Consider the following 17,895-nt stretch of genomic DNA (forward strand, 5'->3'; position numbering starts at 1 on the left):
CCCTGCCCCTTTATTCAGAGGCCACTTTCTAAGAATGTTTCATTTAACTAACCATTGCCTCTTATCTTTAAACGGGACCCCAACAACAAAGACTCATTGATCAACTCTAATTCATTTGTAGGCCATTTTTAGGTCTCGCCTGACCCACCGCATGCACTGGACTGGTGAGACTTTTTGTGAGAGCTCAAAAAATGCTACCATGGCCAGCCTAGAGCTACAGTGCATGTGCGCGGTCGCGCGCTTAGGAGCAGAGACTGGCAAACCTCGTCATGCTCATTAAGCGCCCACGATCACTTTCGCCCGCGATCACTTTCGCGGCGCCCCTTTGATGTTCTTGTTCAAAGAACATCAAACATCAAAGAACATGTTGTTGTGTTAATGCTTTGCTGCGCCCGTTTGACTTATGTGCTTTCTCTTTCCACAAACTCGATGTTTGTGTTCCTTTATTTTGAGATGCTTTTAGTATTACTGTTTTGTGACTTAAAGAACATTAAGGAAATGTTACTGTGAAACTGGACAACGTTCACAGTGTTTATTTCTGATTGCAGCGGCTGCTTCATGTCCGTTGCACCATTCAGGGAGTCCTTTCGTTGGCGCTTTCATGAGGATATGATGAGGAAGCTGGAAACTTTTGGCACATTCTCTTTAAAAGCACAGCATGTTGGCGACTGGTTAATCGATTAGACCTATGTAGCGCTTTAGATCTCAAAGCGCTATGATGGCTGCAGCAGTTACAACTCATGAAATATGGGGTGCAACTCACAAAGAGGGGGCAGGTTTGAGTGCACATTGGCTGCAATCGAACTCTTAAGATGATGGGCTGTGTGTATCCATTATCAGCACTCAGTCTTCGCTAAGTGATCTTGTTTGTTTTGTTGTTGTGTCAATGCTTTGCTGCGCCTGTTTGTCTTACAACGTGCTGTCTCTTTCCACAAACTCGATGCTTCTGTTCCTTTATTTTGAGATGCTTTTAGTATTACTGTCACACACACAACCACAACCACACACACAACCACACACACAACCACAACCACAAGCACAAACACACAACCACACACACACCACACACAACCACACATACAACCACACAAACACACACAACCACACCCACAACCACACACACACAACCACACACACAACCACACACAACCACACACACAATCACACAAACACACACAACCACACCCACAACCATACACACACAACCACAACCACACTCAACCACACCCACAACCATACACACACAACCACAACCACACACAACCACACCCACACACACAAACCACACCCACACACAAAACCACACACACAACCACAAACACACAACCACACACACAACCACAACCACACACACAACCACCCACACAACACACACACAACCACACACACAACCATACACACACACCACAACCACACTCAACCACACCCACAACCATACACACACAACCACAACCACACCCAACCACACCCACAACCACACACACAACCACAACCACACACACAACCACACACACAACACACACAACCACACACACACACAACCACAACCACACACACAACCACACACACAACCACACACACACAACCACACACACAACCACACACACAACCACAACCACACCCACACACAACCACACACAACCACACACAACCACACACACAACCACACACACACACACACACAGCCACACACAACCACACACACAACCACAACCACGCACACACAACCACACACAACCACACACAACCACACACAACCACACCCACACAACCACACCCACAACCACACAACCACACAACCACACCCAACCACACAACCACACTCACAACCACACACAACCACACCCAACCACACACACAGCCACACACACAACCACACACAACCACACACACAGCCACACACACAACCACACACAACCACACACACAGCCACACACACAACCACCACACAACCACACACACAACCACCCACACACACACAACCACACACAACCTCACACACACAACCACACACAACCACACACACAACCACACACAACCACAACCACACACACAACCACACACAACCACACACACACACAACTACAACCACACACACAACCACACACACTACCACACACACAACCACACACAACCACACACACACAACCACAACCGCACACACAACCACACACACACAACCACACACACAACCACACACACAACCACACACACAACCACACACAACCACACAACCACACACAACCACACAACCACACACACAACCACACACACACCACACACACACAACCACACACACACAACCACACACACACCACCACACACACAACCACAAACACACACACACAACCACACACACACAACCACACACAACCACAACCACACACACAACCACACACACACCCACACACACACAACCACACACATACACAACCACACACACAACTACAACCTTTCCTTTCCATTAGTCTTTATTTCGATATTTCATCATAAAAGACATAACAATAACAAAAGAACAGATAAAATGACAATCAGTCATAATTAAAAATACCATACAATGTAAACCAGTTTGTACATAGAACAAATTACCACACAATAAAATCCAGAATCATTTAAAAACAAATGTAAAAATAAGAATTAATAATAATAATTCTCAGTAAATAAAAACCACACAATTATTGTCAATTCTATGTCATCAATTATCAAAATAAGAACAGGAAAACAACTCTATTAGCAGCAATCCGGAGGACCTCAAACTAAATTGTTGGTGTTGGTATATTCCCAACCCTAATAATCCACATCCAGCCAAGAAATTTAGCAACCGCTATAACCAGAGGTTCCTGAGTGTTAGTTCTCAAAATTCTCAATGCTTCAGAACCAACACGTGTGCCTAGATTCCGGCAAATAGGTATCAACCACTTGTTACGTGGGGCAGTGTAGGCTGGACATACAAAAAATATATGGGCAATAGATTCTTTTTGGCCTGTACACCATTTACAGACATCATCCTGCATGCCATTCCAAGATTTGGTAAAGATTTTGATTGGAAGGCTACCAACCCTGAATTGGTGATATAATTTACGATCACAAGACCTAGTGATAATATCCCAATAGTCCTCCATAAGGGGGACGATCTTGTGTTAAAAAAATAAACCAGTCAGGGAGGTAGCCTCAGTCTTCGTTATAAATTTGTGACACACACTTTAAAAACCATTTTTGTGGGAAATTGACTATTAACAGGATCAAACCACAAGTTACTAATCCCCATATCCACCAAAAACGTTCTAACTTCCCTAAACCATGGGATGTTTCCTGAACCTACAATTGATCTAACATCCAGAATTGCCCTGACAAATAAATCAAGTTCTGGAGTAATCCATATCCGCCGCCAAAAGGCCAACGGCCTATAGCGTGCCACATCCTCAATGGAATAACATCCCAGATCCATTAAGAGAGGCTTTAATGGGGTGGAACCCGGGAGACCTGTCAGATTCCTCAAGAATTTGTTTTGAACCTTAACCAGCATGGATAGGTCTGAGAAGCCCCATAGTTCTGCTCCATACAGGATTGCAGAGCTAATCCTAGAGTTGTAAAGTTTAAGGGCTGGACCTATCCTTTTGGTCAAGGACGAACGCTGTTCTTTAATTAGGCTCCCTGTCAGCTGGGCGAACTTGAGGGAAAAAACATCAATCTGGGGTTTCCATTTTAATTTGGACTCTAATGTGATTCCTAAATAGGTCATTACATTAGTCTGGGCTAACTTAATGTTGTTCATAACCATCCACTTGCTTTTTCTTGGTAAGGATCATAAATTTGGTTTTGTCGACATTAACCTGTAGATCATTGTCGAAACAAAACTCTTCAAATTTATCCAGTGCCCGTTGCAATCCTATCTGGGTTTTAGATAATAAGAGAGTGTCATCCGCAAACATGAGTAGCGGCACTTTGGTGCCATCCAGGGATGGAGCATCCGTTGGAAAAGTAGAAAAATACTCCATTACCCTGTTGATAAACAACAAAAAAAGTGTTGACGCTAAGACACATCCCTGTCTAACCCCACGTGACACAGTAAATTTGTTTGTAACCTGCCCTTGTAAACCCAAGCGAACACCTGCGAAATTTTCCTTGTGCAGCTTGATAACTAGTGCCAATAAATCCAAAGGCATCCCCATTCCACTCAATGCCCTCCATGACTTGCTCCTGGGCACCAAATCGAACGCAGACTTGAGGTCAATAAAGGCGGCATAGATGGTGCCACCACCCAAACTCACCACACGCCAATAAATCAATAAAAACCTGAAAACTTGCTCGATGGTACCTACACATGGTCGAAACCCAGCCTGTAGTAGGGACAATATATCGCCAAGCTCCATCCAACTCTGTATTCTTACGAGAACCATCCCTGCAACTATTTTTTGTATGCAATCAATCAAGCTGATCGGGCGGTAATTTCCTGGATTGGAGCGGTCTCCCTTCTTGAAAATTGGCAAGATCTCAGCACCCCGCCATGAATCTGGAATGTGTGCCCCAGTAGCCATTGCATTCGCAATAAATACTATATAGGGCACCCAATTGACAATATCATATTTATACAGATCCACAGGAACACAATCCATGCCCGAGGCCATACCACTAGGGGCCTTGTTTAGGGCATCCTCTGCCTCCTTACTATCAAACAGTGTAATTTGTTTGTTTGTTGGAGAACAAGAATTAAACTCCAATAATAAGTCTGGCAGCAAGGAATCAGTCCCGTCCCCTGACACAGAAAACTGAGCACCAAAATGATTAACCCAGTCATCTGGGGAAACATAATTTGCGGGGGATTGTGATTGAATACCCTTGCCCCATTTTACAATGTGCCAAAACTTGGCCAAGTTAGTCAATCTGCTAGCATCAAGAAGATCTTTCCAATGCTGCTCGTCCCATTCTTTTTTAGCACAGTGCATGGCTTTTCTATAGTTTTGCCTGGCCATCTTGATATTAGGCATTTGTTTAGACCTAATTGCCAGGGACAAGAGTTTATAAGATTCACGGCATGACTTATTGTACCATGATTTATCTCTACTCTGGCTCATTTTTTTGTGAGGGCTGGTGGAGTTAGAAAAATGGGATTTCAGACTTAGAAATAGATCTTCATGAATATTGAGGATGCTATCATTAATTTCAGCCTGGGAATTAAAAGATCGCAGTATAGCCAATGACCGTACAACCTCTGATCTTATGTTTTCTAGGGCTTCCATATCATCAAACGCTCTCGCATATCGAACCCTACGTAAATCATTTGTTAGTAGGGCATCAGCAGTGGCCACCACTGTTGGTTCATTACCAGCCGACATTACTGTAAGATTGAGACTAAGAAGCAAAGGATTGTGATCACTTTCAGGACGATCAAGGATCACCATGTCATCTAAAATGGACCAGTACACAATTTTGATTAAAATATAATCAATTCTACTTTTAATGCAGACCATTATCAAAGGTGGCCCTACCCATTTTATCTGACGTTGATCGTCCATTGGTTGCCCTAAAACCACGTTCCAAACAAAAGCCCAGCAATTGCACGGCCGATTCACACCATTTTTTTTTTATGGGTAGTAGATCGAGCGGAGGAATATTCCACTCGACATCCTCCTCATCCATAATATTTTGCCCTTCATAGTTTAGAGGTTCAAATGTGCAATTAAAATCCCCCGCTATGATCGTAATACAATCATGCCCCACCAAATCAAAGAGGGAGTCAAAGTCAGCAAAAGTTTTCGAACTCTGCCCCCCTGGCATCCCTCGCATGTATACATTTACAATAAGAATATCCTTTAAAGCAGGATAGTGTAATTTAACGGCAAGGATATCAGGGCTGTTTGTGGGGATCTCCTCCAAACTATAGTTGGTTGATTGCCTAACCCAAAGTGTAAGGCCCCCCCAAGGGCCTACCTAGTTTTCCTCTCACAGCTGCTTTAAAAAAGTTTAAAAAACCTAAACGGTGGACGGGTTCAACAGCCCATATCTCCTGAAAAGCCCAAATATCATACTCCTCCACAAAGTCTGACCACTCAGTTACCGGGAGTCTGCGCTGTAAACCTGCAATATTCCATGAAGCAAACATAAACAAATAAAGATGACTACTCTGGCCTGGCAAGAGGTGAACATCCACAGACTGTATGGGGGCTTCCAGCACCACTTCACCCTGTGATGTGTCCCTTTCCAAACCCAAATCCTCACACATAGGGATCACAGTGTCCGGCCTTTCTAAATCGCCAAAAGCCACTATAAAACCACCAGGAGTCTCGCCATCAATGTTTTACGGCCTATTACCACCCCCATCATCACAAAAAGCCATCCCAACATTGGGTTCAGGGCTCACTATGGAGAGAGAAAGTCAATCCACCTGATCCAAAACTCCAAAACGGTTGTTTATGGGAATATTATATAGACAATCATTTAACCACCCCCTATTACGCTCCCTGCTATCGTGCACTGTGGCCGACCATTTCTGCCTTCCCAAATAGTTTCCATGAGGGTAAAAATAGGAAAGAGGATGGGACTTGATAGATGATGCGGTACCCTCAGTTCCCTGGTCACAGATACATTTCACGGCTCGTTTATCTCTAAAGTTAAGGACAATACAGTCACCTGTAGAATCCTTCTTTCGAGATCCCACCCAACCTACTCTACGCACATGAATGATCTCACTAAACACATGTAACGGTAAGGGTCTATGTTTGTACAACCAATGTAAAGATTTGTTCTTAAGTTCATCATAAGATTCCTGGGTATTACTGCCAAGCCCTGGAACCCCAGACAAAACCACTACATAGGGTGCACAATCTGGAGGTAAGTCCAAAAGAACCCCGTTGGGCTTTGGTACGTTTCGAGCACTGCTCATATGGCTTCCAGTACCAGCATCTCTAGGGGCAGAAGGATGGGGCCCCCTATCCTCATGAAAAATAATATTTACCACTGTATCAGTATTAACAGGTACATCAACCAACCTCGCAGTAGAAATATTATTGTTAGGAGATGGTAAAACACCTGCTTGCACAACTGGTAGCCCTGAGTTTTTTAGAGAGGATTGCTGACATGGCACCACCATTGGTGCGGATAAACTCTCCACCTTTGTTGTTAGTATATTCATCGCATCGCCATACGAGCCCACCCTCGTATCAATGGCTCGGAGTTTTTCTTCAATACACATTAGCCGCTCATTTAAGGGAGAGACAATTGAAGAAACCAAAATTCCCATTTCTTCCCAGAATCTAGCACCCAAATTTGGGGATGAAGCATCCCTTATTTCGTTGGGTGGGGGTATCTGTACCAAACCCGGGGTGGGATTATTTATAGGGGGATTTGGAGGATCACTATACTTCCCTTTCCCTTTTTTTGTACCATTGTTTAATTTGCCAACTTTGGCATTTGTCTGTCTCAATATACCTCCACCCTGTTTACGTTTACCTACATGAGCACCTGGGGGGAGGGCACAGATTTATTTGGTAACAAGTGCGGTGTGGATCTCGTTGACACCCGTGATATCACAGGATTTGAAACAAAACTCTGTGATAATCCCGCAGTTGCTGAGTGAACAGTCTGATCAGATAGGGGCAGAACTAAATCAACCGAATGAGACTGAATTAGACCAACAGGTGGGATTGGACCGGGGAGGGAACTCTAGCCAATCTCCCCAATGAGGAACGTTTTGTATGCTCCAATTCGAGAGACACACGGCGTTCCGCTAATGTGATCTCTTTGTCCAAAACCGAAGTAGCTCTTATAATAAAATTATCTAAAGTCCCAAGAACACCAGTGTTGGAGCCTCTCCCAGTTATTTCACGGCTGGCTGCCATAATCAGATGATAAGTGATTGATCATATGAAGGATACAAAAGCACAAAATACTATTAATAATAATGATAATAATGCACACAACCCCTGACACCTGGGCACAAACTAATATTTAAATAGGCCCGCCCTTGGCCCAAGTTTTTACTCCAACGCGCCGACTAAAAGGCCTCTTAACAGAAGATCAATAGGCGTTTAAGAGACAAAATTGCAGGTAGGTTTAAATGGGGCGATCACGGAACTCCTGGGACTGTAAGACCTACACAGGCCTCCTTCAGGTAGAGAAACGTCAGTATTATCAGCCCCCCCTACACAAAAAACGCAGGAAACACAGAACCTCGATGATACAGCCTTAAATCCTCACTTTTTCTGCGCACTATCTCGGCAGTCACCCCAATCAAGCAGCCTTTCCACCTCATATCACCCTGTTATCAATGCTGATGTTGTAAGGATCCGTGTGAGATGTTCGAAGTCCTCACAAAGTGTTCATCAATCTCAGCAGTCAATCCTTAGGTACTGATCAGTAAATAACCACTCCCACGTACAAACAACAAGGATGGTCACAGTACCGTTTTCACTAATCTATGTAACAGCGCCAGAACCCATGGATTAGGAGGGTAGCCCTGCCCTGGCTCTTTCTGGCGATGACGGGCGAGGGACGGGCCCGCCCTTGGCCCGGGCTTTGCCCGGGCGAGCCCGCGCACGTCCCACGCTGCGGGAGGCGCTCCCTGCTTATGAGGGCTTCCAACGCCCTCAGATGACGTCCGGCGCACTCGTAGCGCTAGACCCCCTGGGATTTGTGGTCCGGTTTGGCCGCAGTTTGATTGCCATTCCCCTCACGGCTTGGAGTTTAGCAGGCCCAGGCAGGTGACTGAAGATAGACAGCCGTTCCCCTCACGGCAAGTGGAAAAATAGAAGTTTTACATCCCGTGCTGCGGGAGGCGCTCCCTGCTTATGAGGGCTTCCAATGCCCTCAGATGACGTTCCGGCGCACTCGTAGCGCTAGGCCCCCTGGGATTTGTGGTCCGGTTTGGCCGCAGTTTGATTGCCATTCCCCTCACGGCTTGGAGTTTAGCAGGCCCAGGCAGGTGACTGAAGATAGACAGCCGTTCCCCTCACGGCAAGTGGAAAAATAGAAGTTTTACATCCCGTGCTGCGGGAGGCGCTCCCTGCTTATGAGGGCTTCCAATGCCCTCAGATGACGTTCCGGCGCACTCGTAGCGCTAGGCCCCCTGGGATTTGTGGTCCGGTTTGGCCGTGGTTTGATTGCCATTCCCCTCACGGCTTGGAGTTTAGCAGGCCCAGGCAGGTGATTGAAGATAGGCAGCCGTTCCCCTCATGGCAAGTGGAAAAATAGGAGTTTTGTGTCCCGCGCTGTGGGAGGCGCTCCCTGCTTATGAGGGCTTCCAACGCCCTAGATGACGTCCGGCGCACTCGTAGCGCTAGGCCCCCTGGGATTTGTGGTCCGGTTTGGCCGTTGTTTGATTGCCGTTCCCCTCACGGCTTGGAGTTTAGCAGGCCCAGGCAGGTGATTGAAGATAGGCAGCCGTTCCCCTCACGGCAAGTGGAAAAATAGAAGTTTTGCGTCCACTACACTACAACCACACACACAACCACATACACAACCACACACACAACCACACATACACACACACAACCACACACACTCACACAACCACACATCCACACACACAACCATACACACACACAACCACACAACCACAACCACACACACAGCCACACACACATACAACCACACACACACAACCACACACACACAAACACACACACACACAACCACACACACACACAACCACACACAGACACAACCACACACACACGCAACTACACGCACAACCACAACCACACACAAAACCACACCCACCCTCACCCAACCACACATCCACCCACAACAACACCTGCACCCACAACCGCACCCACACACAACCACAACCGCACCCACTCACAACCACAACCACACACACAACCACACACAACCACAACCACACACACAACAACACACACAACCACACACACAACCACACACACAACCACACACACAACCACACACAATCACACACACAACCACACACAACCACACACACACAACCACACACAACCACACACACAACCACCGCATACACACAATGACAAACACACACACAACCACACACACACAACCACACACACACAACCACACACACAACCACACACACACAACCACACACACAACCGCACACACAACCACACACAATCACACACACAACCACACACACAACCACACACAACCACACACACACAACCACACACAACCACACACACAACCACACACAACCACACACACAACCGCATACACACAATGACAAACACACACACAACCACACACACACAACCACACACACAACCACACACACAACCACACACACAACCACACACACACAACCACACACAACCACACAAAACCACACACACAACCACACACACAACCACACACAACCACACACACAACCACACACAACCACACACACAACCGCATACACACAATGACAAACACACACACAACCACACACACACAACCACACACACAACCACACACACAACCACACACACACAACCACACACACACAACCACACACAAGCACAACCACACACACATGCACACACAACCACACACAACCACACACAACCACAACCACACACACAACTACATACACAACCACACACACACAACCACAACCACACACACAACCACAAATACAACAACACACACAACCACTCTCACACACACACAACCACACACACAACCACACACACACAACCACACACACACAACCACACACTCAACCACACATAACCACAACCACACACACAACCACACATACAACCACATGCACACACAACCACACACACACAACCACACACACAACCACACACACAACCACCCACACACAACCACACACACACACAACCACCCACACACAACCACACACACAACCACACACACACACACACACACACACACAACCACACACACAACCACAACCACACACAACCACACGCACAACCACACCCAACCACACATCCACACACACACCCACAAACACACCCACACCCACAACCACACCCACACACAACCACAACCACACACAACCACAACCACACACACAACCACACACACAAGCACACACACAACCACACACACACAACCACACACACACAACCACACACAACCACAACCATACACACACACACAACCACACACAACCACACACACACAACCACACACACAACCACACACACAATACACACAACCACAACCACACACAACCACACACACAACCACACCCAACCACACATCCACACACACACCCACAACCGCACCCATAACCGCACCCGCACCCGCACCCACAACTGCACACACAACCAAACACACACAACCACACACACACACAACCACACACACACACAACCACACACACACAACCACGCACACACACAACCACACACACACACAACCACACACACACACACATACAACCACCCACAACCACACACACAACCACACACACAACCACACCAAGCATTGGCATAGCCAATAGGTCTCACCTTTGGGACCTTATAAGTGTTTAGCCATGCAACAGTTGATGTTTTTGCACCAAGGATATGGTGCTGCATAACTAAATACTTAGAAGGTCCCAAAAGCGAGACCTATTGGCTATGCCAATGCTTGTTTTCAATGGGGTACTGGCTATGGCTTTCTTGGTTGAAAAAATTTCCACAGAGGTAAAGGATTGCTCTACATAATGTTAACATCTAGCACACCTCTATCCAGCGATAAAGGCAAGAGGTTGTTTGGGGAAATCCTTATATTGTGGCAGTGGTATGAGACTGCTCGTAGATTTACAGAAGGAAATAAGGTATTTGGAGGCTTATTAGCATAATGCAATGTAAACAGAGTCACAGGGATGTTGGTGGCATTTGATGAAGCATGGACACATTTACACAATGGTTATTATAATGGTTGATGGACGGGGAGCGGTGCTACAAGAATGTTGGTAGAAGCAGAGTGAAGGTGAAAAGTGTTACAGGGAGGGTGCAGGCGCGCACTGGGAGGTGAATAGAGTCACAGGAATGGTGGGTAGAGAGCAGGGTGAGGTGAACATATTAACAAGAATGTGCAACGTGTTTCAGTAAGCGAGGGACGCTCAGGGGACCATGACGAAAAAGACTCGTAGTACACAAAGAATGTCTTGGTCAGACAAAGAGTCATGAGTTTGAGAAGCAGTGGGAGTGGCTGGCAGAGTACAAACAGAGTTGCAGGAATGATGTCGTCGGTAGGGGGAGATGAACATAATTCCAGGACTTTAAAGGGTAGAACGGTGATAAATATTGAAACGGCAGTAGTAGTAGCAAGCAGAGATGGCCAGAAGTGCATAAGACATAGTAGTGTCAGATGGAGGGTGAAATGAGGTCCTACAGTGGCAGTGATTGATGGGAGTGTGGACATAGGTGCTTGAATGATGTTAGTGTTTAAAAGCAGGTGTAGAAAATTCTGCTTGCTGATAGGTCGGCATGAGCTGCCTTAGAATAGAAGGGAGTGGTTAGCATTCCAATACCTTAAGTTGAATTGACAATTTATTCGCAACTCCAATATAAAGATTGGAGTTGCGAATAAATTGTCAATTCAACTTAAGGTATTGGAATGCTAAACACTCCCTTCTATTCTAAGGCAGCTCATGCCGACCTATCAGCAAGCAGAATTAAGGAAAGTCAGACACTATCCAACAGCATTAGAAGCTTTCAGTATCGGGGACAGCTTCTTTTGCTATTTTCATTTATAAACATGCATCGGAAAGAGCATTATGTTCGGCTTTAATATGAGAATGCATGCAAAGAAAGGCATGCACAAATGTTGTTTGCGTGCAGATACTTTCTAAAGTCAGACCTATTGGCTTTGCTAATGCTTGTTCTTCATATTTGTGACAAACGCTGCTAGCTATTTGCCGAACTAAGAAAGTCCAGGGCAAGGAAACTTAGTACAGGACCTAAAGCATAGGCAGAAGGTGAACATATGAAACGCTGAGTCTGTGTATTTGAGAAGGGCGGCAGCGTAGTTTGCGATGTTTCGCACATGGCGCGAAGTTATACAGGACCATTGACAGCAATATGGCTAACAGGAATATTGGACAGAATAAACTATCACAAATTTAGCAACTGACATGAAAAAAGTGTGTACTTTTAGGGGGGAAAAAATCACATTACAAAGTGTCCTCTTGAGAGGTATTTAATAATATCAAAAATAGTGCGGGTGCCGTCATTCTATAAATGTAGAAAACCACTGACACTCTTGATTCCCGCTTTGTATGGGTCTGTCTTTGGGTATGTGTTTGCTTCTCGAAAACGTTTCTCAGCAAAAAAAAATCGAAAACCTCTCATTCCCCCTCCCACCCCGCCAGCTTTGAACTTTTTGTTTTAAATACACTACACTGTCAAATGGCAGCAACATTTGCACTCAAGAGGCACCGTAGTGATTGTAATAGTCAGGAGGATAAAAAGATGTATTTAGCTGAGGGGGGTCAAGTGGTAGATGGGCAAGCCAGTGTTCGCCACTTCTTAATTCCATCGTCAGGTAAAGCTTTCCAGTAAAGATCTCTATACATTGTAAGTGGAAATTGATTGCTTTCATTAGGTGGTTATGCTGACTGGCTTCAGAATGGGCCATCCTTTGCACCAGTACAGTCTAGTGGTGAAGTTGACACAGTTCACTTCACCTCCTGTACCACTATAGAAGTTCCTAAGCCCAGTCTGTCAGTAGTTTGAGTTTTTAATTTGCTCTGACCACTAATGTGCGGTATTTCTTTGGTGTCACCTACTTGGTCATGTCAGGCATGATAGCTACAGCTTCTGAGGAACGCTGTTGTGTTCCTGCCAGTGGCATAGCTAGACGCTGTCCCGCCCATGGTGGTTACTGCGTTTGGTGCCCGGGGGCCACATGTAAACGCAGGGGGGTGCTGGCGAATCCCGCAACGTCCGCCCCACACGGCTGCAGGTAAGAGGGGGGCACCGGCCCCAAAACTCGTGCTGCCCGGAACCCACCGCAACCCCAACACTCCCCCTTGCTACGCTACTGGTTCCTGCACTGTCTTACTTGGAGGGTGGCAGAATCTTTTAGCAGCAACCACCTGAGAGTGAGGTGGGTGTGTGCTGGGTCAGGGGCTTAACTGGCTGAGGCGAGTGGGAAGCAAGGCATGGCCATGAGCAGGCAGGGAGTGTGACCCACTGGAAGGCAGGGAGACTCTTTTGCCCCTCGCCACAGCTACATGTAAACCTGTGCAGCAGTCCTGTGGGCTGATCAGAACTGTGAAAGAAAATTCAAACCATCCCTGGCGGAAGATGGTAGATCAAAGTAACTAATGCCTGAAGGGCGCTGAGCGAAATCCCACATTTCTTCTCATTCAAAATAAAATAAGCTTCCTATCATCAGACCTTAAAACCCGGTGAAATATCAACAAAGCTCAGGTTTGACTGTGTTCAAATGAAAGGTCATTTCGTCTTCATCAACCTTATATTTGGATGCATAATTTCCCTGCATGTTTTATCAAAGAGCAAGGCCGAGCATTGTTTTTTCAACACATTTTGACTTACACAGTCGCGTTGACACAAAGCAATCTGACACAATATTAATTATGTATACTGTGGTGGCCACCTGCTCTGCTGGCCTACATGATTGCTACACCTAACATTTCAAAAGTGGGCCTTCCCTCTCTAAAACGTTTTCAGCAGAAATATTACGTAATATTTTGGGACCAATCAAAAGACAGACTAAACACTAAAATATGTTAGGTAATTGAAAAGTATGTGATTAAAAGCTGAAAAAAATCAAATATTGGAAGTGGTGCTAATCGAAAACTTTTGAGGGGCTTTAAACTCAGCAAGGCTTTTCTGAGTTCTCTTTGTTCGATGCAAGGTTAGGTAACCACAGTATAATGGACTTTCCCAAATTTATCTCTACTAGTAATCATATTTGTCCTTTTCTGAGAATAATGCTTTTTAAAAAAAATATTTCTGCTGTAAGAAGAATATGTGTGAATATAATTAAGAGCAATTGCCCACACCTGTTGTCGATGACTGTTAATTACCTGCTTCATACTTCTGGGTAATATGTCTATTTGCATCATTCCAAGACAAAAAGAAAAATATATACAGATGTTTCGAGACCTAGGCTTGGAAGAAAGTCTCAACATAGCCCCGAATGGAAGAAGTAGAGCCCGAACGAACATTGTGGTATCGGGAAATCCGGTTTCTTTTCTGGGCAACTCCTGCTTCTATTCGATGCTGTTCTGAAAGAAAAGCTGCCCCCCCCCCTTCCCTGTTACGGCATGTCCGCTCCGCCCTTGTGGAAAGCAAGACCGCCAAACCATAGTAAAAGACAAAAAGTTTTTTTTTGTTTCAGCCAAGACCTTTTGATTTCACTACAATTATATACATGATGTACATTTAAGAACATTCACACACTCTTCTTCATCCATTGGTCTGTTGTTGCGTCATTCACATTTTTCTTCCGGCCAGTACAGCATTGGGCTGTGGGTCAGCCCACTTGAACCATTAGCTGACTTCACTTTGCCTGACAGCATTGCGTTCATTCACAAGGGGAGTGTCCGAACAGAAAGTAGTTCCCTTAAGTGCCACAGACTACCATATATATTTTATGGTACCAAAAATATTTTGGCTTTTAGCAAATATTCTTTTATATGGGCTAGGGCTCAGCACGTTTTGCCCAAACAATGACAAGATGCCCGATGTTTTGGCTTTGACAGTGCTTGTTTGGTTGATCAGGTGTGCTTTCAGCAAGTTAAGTGCTGGCATCCCCCGTTTACAGCAGCATCTCTCGAGAGAAATAGGATCTGTGCAGCAAAAGAAAAATCAGGCTCTGTCAGAGCATTATTCTGGCCTACCACTTCTTTACAATAAGCAGTTACTGAGAGGCTGAGCCATGACACAGGAAAGGGCTCAAGTAGCACACCGGATGTTAGGACCTGCAGCCATTGAATGCTCCCTTACCGGCCTGTAGGTTTAGCTATATTCCACGAAGTGAGTATACATATTGGTTAGCCAGTAACTAGCATTCTACCTTGGTTGCCAAAATCAGTTACATCTAGCATTGAGAACTAAAACATTTCTGGCACGTCACTCTTCTGAATTGAGACTGTGAACCGGCATTGATTTGCTGGTGAATGAAATTGCTTTGTATGAGAAATTGTGATGATTAAATAGACTGTGTTCCTAGTATTTAATGTCCATTTTTATTAATGATATATTTTTGATCCACTGTTTGGTTTTAAGGCTGAGTTGGGCGTGCCTGGGAGAATGGTTGGTGAGAATGGGTTTCTATATTGGCTCTGATAGTACATCTTCAAGTTGCAGCTGGGAATCACAGAAGAAATCCAGACCACCATTGCCTCTAACTTGGCTTTTTCTTTGCAGTTGCTGGATATGTTTGGCAGTTTGCTTGAAAGACCTGTTATCGCAGCAGATGCCTTTGGAAAATATCCCCTTCTGGTCACCATGTTTGATCAAGACCTCGATACAGCTAAGCTTATCTTCAATCATCACATGAAGAAAGAGGAAGAACTTGGTATGTTACCGTAAATTACATACATGAAGAAATTAAATCTCCTAATTTCATATGATCACGCTATGTAAATGCGGATTGTGCTAGTCCAGTCACTTGCTGTATTAAGGAAGAATAAGTCATTGATAAAAATAAATAATTCCATTAATCCTCTTCTCTATCCAAGGTTTTTACAAAAGCACAAAAGGTGGTCATATATAAAATTATACACATTCACCAAACTAAAGCACCATAGCTTCACCGAATGTCCAAACCCTAATGTTCCTGAAATAGTGTTTTGGACTGCTATATGCCTCAAATGAATATCCTACTTTGTGGTGAGAGATTAGTCCACTTTTTTGCTTGCAACTAAGTCCTTTCATCACCTTCCTCATGCAAGAACGTGAGGCACTATACTGATTACATGAAGAATGTTGGTCTTTTTTCAGATGTACCCCGAAACACCACCAGTCCGCCACTATTTGGTTGTCCAGTTATTTTAAATCAAAGCACTGACTTGTGCTCAGCCATTGGCCACACCTCCTGCTGCACCCCACTGCTGGCTGTGAAAAGCGACTGCAGAGCACGTTCTCACAGTATCTGCTGTTGAGAAGATCCTGCTACCTTGCATTTTTTACTTTCCTTGTAGACATTGGTTTGTAATTTTTAAGGAGGTGCCTGGCTCCTTACTGCTGTGCAAAATGGGCCCTCTAACTTTTAATTTTATGATTTACCTTTCTCACCATTTGTTTTAACTTAACTTCCTTTTCCAGTAGGCACCTGGTTCAAAGGATCCTGAATCCAGGTGTCAGGGGTTGCTGGACTCCAGTTCGCCACTATTTGGTTGTCAAAATATTTTAAGTCGAAGCGCTGGCTCACGCTCGGCCATTTGCCACATCCCCAGCCACTCACCCATGCCGGCCATGAAAAGCGACTGCAGAGCACTTTCACACTGGAGCAACAAAGGCAAGCCTATCTGCGCCTGTCCGCAACCACACTGCGACCACGGTCGGAATCCCTAGCTGTTTTTTAAAATTATTACAAAGTAGCCAAATTTTGCTGCAATGCTACCTGAAGGCTGTGCAGCAACCAGATTAGATCGGGTAGGTAAGTAGATTAAAGAACTAGCAATAATCTATCGAGACCATTTTAATATCTCAATATCCAGATATGATGGATTGTGAATCTCTCTCATTTAAATGTAAATTAAACAACAACTCCATGTTCTATGGTATATTGACTTTAGACCCTCAGGCCTTAAAGTTACATTTTTGGAAGCTCTCAGGGGCATATCAACAACAACCGGCAATAATTATCGCTGAGCGCACTTAGCGCTAGGATAATTATCGCCGGCTAGCGCCGATTTTTATCGCTGAGATAGCGTGCTATTAGCAACGCTTATCTCATCAGCGATAAAAATCCTAGCGCTAACTGGCTAACGTGAGATTATCG

General features: G+C 45.1%; 1 protein-coding gene across 1 annotated transcript in view; it reads left to right on the plus strand.

Moving 5' to 3' along the window:
* Positions 1 to 17,895, plus strand: part of DNAH9 (dynein axonemal heavy chain 9) — a 1,479,259-nt gene that overhangs the window by 225,873 nt on the left and 1,235,491 nt on the right. Inside the window, exon 9 of the mRNA XM_085616775.1 lies at positions 16,317 to 16,467. Within this exon, the coding sequence (XP_085472901.1) occupies positions 16,317 to 16,467 (151 nt within the window). The remainder of the gene's footprint in view (positions 1 to 16,316; positions 16,468 to 17,895) is intronic.

This window comes from Triturus cristatus, chromosome 7, assembly GCF_964204655.1.
Source record: "Triturus cristatus chromosome 7, aTriCri1.1, whole genome shotgun sequence".
Classification (NCBI taxonomy): domain Eukaryota; kingdom Metazoa; phylum Chordata; class Amphibia; order Caudata; family Salamandridae; genus Triturus; species Triturus cristatus.